Below are 5,536 nucleotides of genomic sequence, written 5' to 3'. Positions count from 1 at the left end.
GTCATCATAATTATGCACTAAGATGCAAGGAACATTTTATCTTCTCACTAAAGTGGTACCTATTTATCTACTTGCATTTGCATGCTTACAAACTGTTGTGGGAGGGAGGAGCTGGGGGCAAGAACGGGATCTCACCCTGTGGTGCAGTGCTTGGGTTTCAAACCCAGCCTTTCAGCTTTCCAACTATCAAGCTCATCATCTTTAACCACTGACCCATTGCGCCCCTCAAAAATTATTAAAAATTATACTGAAATAAAATGGATGAGACAGGGATGAGGTCTGTGAGAAAATGATACTCCTGTTTTTCACATTGCAATCTCATTTGTTTTTCTCACTGATTGGATGGTTAGTTATATTTGTATTATTTTCTTTTAGTTTACTAGCATTTATTTGCGTTAAATCTCAGTTCAGTTACCTTACTTCTTTGTACTCTACCCAGGGCCTCCTTCATCTGATCATTCCTCAGACAGTAGATCATAGGGTTCAGAAAAGGTGTAATGGCAGTGTAGAAGACAGTGACAATTTTTGTGATATCTGACTGGTTTTCCGCACTTGGGGCTACATACATTCCTGCTACGGAACCGTAGAAAAGGGTGACCACTGTGAGATGGAAGGATATGGTGGAGAAAGCCTTCTTACTGCTACTTTGGTGAGTGGCTTTCAACAAGGTGAGAACCACAGCACTGTAGGACAACACAACAAAGAACAGGTTGAGTAAGATGACCAGAGCGCTCATTGCAAATTGATAGTGAAGGAGCATATTTCCAAGTGGAGAGCAAGCCAAGGAAAGGATGGGTCCAGGATCGCATATCAAATGGTCAATGACGTTGGGACCACAGAAGTCCAACTTGGAGATCATAACAACTGGGATTAGATTCCACAGAAAGCCAAGAATCCAACAGACAGCCACCAGGCCATAGCAGGAATGGGGAGACATGAGGTAGGGGTAGCGCAGTGAGTGGCAGATAGCCAAATAGCGATCCAAGGCCATGGCTGAGAGGAAAAAGCACTCAGTGGCACCAAGACTAAAGAAGATGTAGAACTGAAGGAAGCAGGCATGGAAGGAGATAGTCCCATTTGGTGAGGTCAGGTCCAAGATCATACGTGGTACCGTTGTGCTCACATAACACACTTCTAGCCAGGAGAAGTTGCTCAGGAGAATGTACATGGGAAGCCGGGCCAAGATGGTGTCCAAGATCACCACGGTGATAATGATGACGTTCTCAGCCAAAGTAAGGATGTAGAGGGTAGTGAAAAAAATGAGGAGCAATAAGCGTTTCTTCTGCCCATCTCCAAAGCCCACCAAAATGAATTCCTGGATTTTGGTGCTATTTGCTGTTGCCATCTTTTAACATATAGTACATATAACAGAATTTACACCTGAGTACCAAAGGTCTATAATGTTCAGAATATCATCACTCTGTATTTTAGATAAGGTGTTTTGTTTTTTTTTGCTGAGAAATGTCACACGGATTAAAGTTTGTGGGAACCTTGATGCTTTCTGAGCTTGTTGGTTTTTCTAGCAGACGTTTCATTACCAAACTAGGTAACATCTGCAAGGAGCACTGATGATGTTATCTAGTTTGGGTAATGAAACATTTGCCAAAAAACCACAAAATGCAGAGAGCACCAAGGACCCCACAGTTCTACAAATATTCTTTTCTATCGGGATTAGGTTTGCTGATCTGCTAGTTCATAGCTGAGTTAGGATTCGAATTGAAGCTGGGGTTACATCACAAAGTACTCATTTTAGCTTTAAAGATTTAGCAGAATTTTAAGATGAAAAATGGAAGATATTTAAGAACTCATCAACCTTGTCCTCATTTTGACCTTGTATGGATGCTACTGAATCTGTAACTTTCAATGGTCCATTTCCACCCCCACTCCCGGATACATGCCTATAAAGCAGTCTTATGAAACCTTCAGAAAGAGATTCCAAATTCTTCTAGAATACACATCAAACCAGCATCTAATGCCAGCACCACTTCTGTTTCAAAAGTAGTTTTCTGTCTTGCACCCACCCAACTGATGCTATCTGGCTTGCATAATGTGTTTCAGTCCCTTGTCAGCAACTGGAAAATAGTTACTGTATGGTAGTGGGAATGTCCTAGGGTTGTGATGGCAAACCTATGGCATGTCGCCATATCAGTGGGCACACGAGCTCAGCTCCAACATGCATGTGTGTGCCAGCCAGCTGATTTTCGGGCCTTCTCGGCCCACCAGAAGTAGGGAAACAGGCTGTTTCATGCCTCCGGAGAGCCTGTGGGGTGGTGAGGATCACCTGTTTTTCTCTCACACCTGGCTCTAGAGCTTCTCTATGAGTCTGGGGAGGGTGAAAATGGCCTTTCCCACCCCCAAGAGGACCTCCGGAGGCCAGAACTGGCCATTTCCCAACTTCCGGTTGGACAGAAAGTGACTTTTTTGCTGTCCCCAGCTTCCAGACACTCTCTAGGAGTCCCTAGCGGCAGGGCGCATAAAATTATGGGTGTGGTCACATGTGCATGCGTGAACCCCCGCCCCTCCCTCCTGGCACGTGATGGCAAAAAGGTTAGCCATCACTGTCCTAGGACCTAGTCCTTCTGATCCCTGGTTCTTGTCCTCCATTGCCATTTTCCCCCCAAGAAGTTCATTTTTATACTGGCCATTGGAACACTGAACGAACAGCCTTAAAAAAAACAAAACCCTTGTGAAGCTGACAAGAATTCTCCCCCTTTCTAGCCCCCAAAATGGGGAAAAAATATTAAAATGGTGACCTTTTCTTTTTTCCACTTTTTTAAATTGATCCAGGAGAGATAGAAAAACAGGAAATCTGTCACTCAAGATGTGTGAGAAATGTTATAATGGATAGAACATCAAGCTAAGTCTCTGGTCAAATTCAACAAATGTGTCAAGATTTGGAAAAGGATTTCATCATTTCATCTGCAGTAATTAATTTAATTTAATTAATTTAATTAATCGTTTCATAGTTCCCATCACCAATCTCTTTCCACTTATGACTGTATGACTATAACTTGTTGCTGGCAATCCTTATGATTTATATTGATATATTATCATCAATTGTGTTGTAAATGCTGTACCTTGATGAACGTATCTTTTCTTTTATGTACACTGAGAGCATATGCACCAAGACAAATTCCTTGTGTGTCCAATCACACTTGGCCAATAAAATTCTATTCTATTCTATTCTATTCTATCATCATTTAATATTTTTTATTAGGTTATAAGATAAAATACAAAATATAAAAGTAAATAGGAAGACACAGTGGGATGGGCGGAGGAAAGGGGGAGATAAAAGTGAGGAAAAATTGGGGGAAAGAGAAAAAGATTTCCGACTCCCTCTGTTGCAGTAAAAAAAAAAGCATTAACATCAAACCACAACTTTTTTCCCCCTTAATAACATAAGCTAGCCATTTCTATAAAAACATATCAGTCTAATTGGTAAAACCCAAAATCAAAGTTGCATTTTTTTCCACTTGAAGCACAAAATTCAGAAGCAGTCTCCATGTGGAAACAAAACTACTTATATTCTTTCCTTTAACCAAAAGTTTCCCTAAGCCAGCTTTATTTACAGAAAGTTGACACTATGGAACAATTCAAAGAGTACTAACAGTAATTATAAACTTGTGGATAACTAAAGAATCCCATATATATTGTAGATATACCATATTTTTCGGAGTATAAGACATATCTTTTTTCCTCAAAAAAAAGGGTGAAAATCTGGGTGCGTCTCCCCCCAGCTTCTCAAACGGAGGTTTCAGAGGCTGAAAAAAGCATCAGAAACTAAGCTTCAGAAAAAAAAGCCCCCAAACAGAGCTTCAGAGGCTTTTTTTTCTGAAGTTGTTTCGGAGGCTTTCAGAGGCAGAAAAGTTTTTTTTGAAGTGGAGTTTCAGAATTTTCAGAGGCAGAAAAAAAAAAAAGCAAGGCACAGAGCTCACAACCAAAATTGTTGTTGCTAAAATTCATGTCTGGGAATAACTGATTGGGGATATTCTAGGAGGCCAATCCACCTGCCAATCAGCTTTTTTCTTATTTTCCTCCCCAAAAACGAAGGTGCGTCTTCTACGTCTTATAAAATACGGTACTTGTGATTTACATTCCTTCTATAACTTTCATCACAAGTAATTTCTGCCTAGACTACTCCTAAAGTACTTAGTCTGTTTCAAGCACAATTGTGTTTGTTTATGCAAAATACTTGAAGATTGTTTAAATTTAGATTGTGATGGAGTTTTTCCACTGTTGTGTTGCATGCTGCCCGGAGCCACATATTTGTGACATGGACTGTTGTGTAAGTATGCTAAAATAAATAAATATTGTTTAGTGTTATTTAGTTTCCTGATCCTCCCTATTAGGAAAAAAGAAAAAGGGAATACACATCACACCTAACCTTTTTATTTATTTATATTTGGCAAGCAGAAGGCTACACAATTGTCCACTATGTTCACCTTTCAGTTTTAAGCAAGGTTGGGTTCTACTTACCGGTTTTACTACCAGTTTGCAACGGGGTCATGTGCAGAAGCTTCCCGACGATGTTGGGGTCGGTGGACGGAGCCTCCTGCCAGTTTTACTACCGGTTCTTGCGAACTGGTCCGAACCGGGGGCAACCCACCACTAGTTTTAAGTTAAGGAAGAATTTAAATAATACCTGTTTGGTCAAATTCTTCTCTTTAGCTAATTGCTTGTTAACTCTCACCCTTTTCTTCTGTTGACTCTTCCTGTATTTCATTGGGTACCGTGCACCCTTCCATGCACATGAAGGCAGATGGTGTGGGGTGTACTCAGTGGGAAGAAAAAAGGGCAAGAGTCTAGATCATAGCATGAGGATCTCTCTTATACATCCAGTTTCTCTTGGGAAGGTGTCCCAAAAGATCTGCCTCATTAGTCTCCAAAATATCTTTTCTTCAGAGACAAGCTCCTCTGCCCTTCAAGGACGAAACATAAGCCAATTTTTAGAAACTGGTTGTTCCTTGAAGTGTATGAGGTTCTGAGACCCCAACCTTCAAAGCAATTCATTTAAAATTTCATTCAGTTTTGGGTGCCACGATGCAAAAGAGATGTTGAGACTGTAGAAAAAGTGCAGAGAAGAGCAACAAAGATGATGAGGCGACTGGAGGCTAAAACATATGAAGGACAGTTGCAGGGTATGCCTAGTTTAATGAAAAGAAGGACATGATAGCAGTGTTCCAATATCTCAGGGGTTGCCACAAAGAAGAGGGAGTCAAGCTATTCTCCAAACCACCTGAGAGGAGAACAAGAAGCAATGGGTGGAAACTAATCAAGGAGAGAAGCAACTTAGAACTAAGGAGAAATTTCCTGACAGTTAGAACAATTAATCAATGGAACAACTTGCCTCCAGAAGTTTTTGAATGCTCCAACGCTGGAAGTTTTTAAGAAGAGATCGGACAACCATTTGTCTGAAATGGTGTATGATTTCCTGCCTAAGCAGGGGGTTAAACTAGAAGACCTCCAAGGTCCTTTCCAACTCTGTTATTCTATTCTATTCTATTCTATTCTATTCTATTCTATTCTATTCTATTCT

At 40.6% G+C, this 5,536-nt stretch overlaps 1 protein-coding gene across 1 annotated transcript; it reads right to left on the bottom strand.

Moving 5' to 3' along the window:
• Positions 1 to 379: 379 nt before the first annotated feature.
• On the bottom strand, positions 380 to 1,345 carry LOC131198042 (olfactory receptor 11G2-like). The gene has a single exon (XM_058182552.1). The coding sequence runs from the start codon at positions 1,343 to 1,345 to the stop codon at positions 380 to 382; it is 966 nt and encodes a 321-aa protein (XP_058038535.1).
• Positions 1,346 to 5,536: the final 4,191 nt, after the last annotated feature.

Source organism: Ahaetulla prasina, chromosome 4 (assembly GCF_028640845.1).
Source record: "Ahaetulla prasina isolate Xishuangbanna chromosome 4, ASM2864084v1, whole genome shotgun sequence".
Lineage (NCBI taxonomy): Eukaryota > Metazoa > Chordata > Lepidosauria > Squamata > Colubridae > Ahaetulla > Ahaetulla prasina.
Note: the sequence above shows the minus strand (reverse complement) of the source record. Positions and strands in the feature narration are given on the sequence as shown.

Excerpts from the sequence above, each read along its gene's own strand:
- LOC131198042 (XM_058182552.1), bottom strand. The coding sequence starts at position 1,345 with ATGGCAACAGCAAATAGCACCAAAATCCAGGAATTCATTTTGGTGGGC.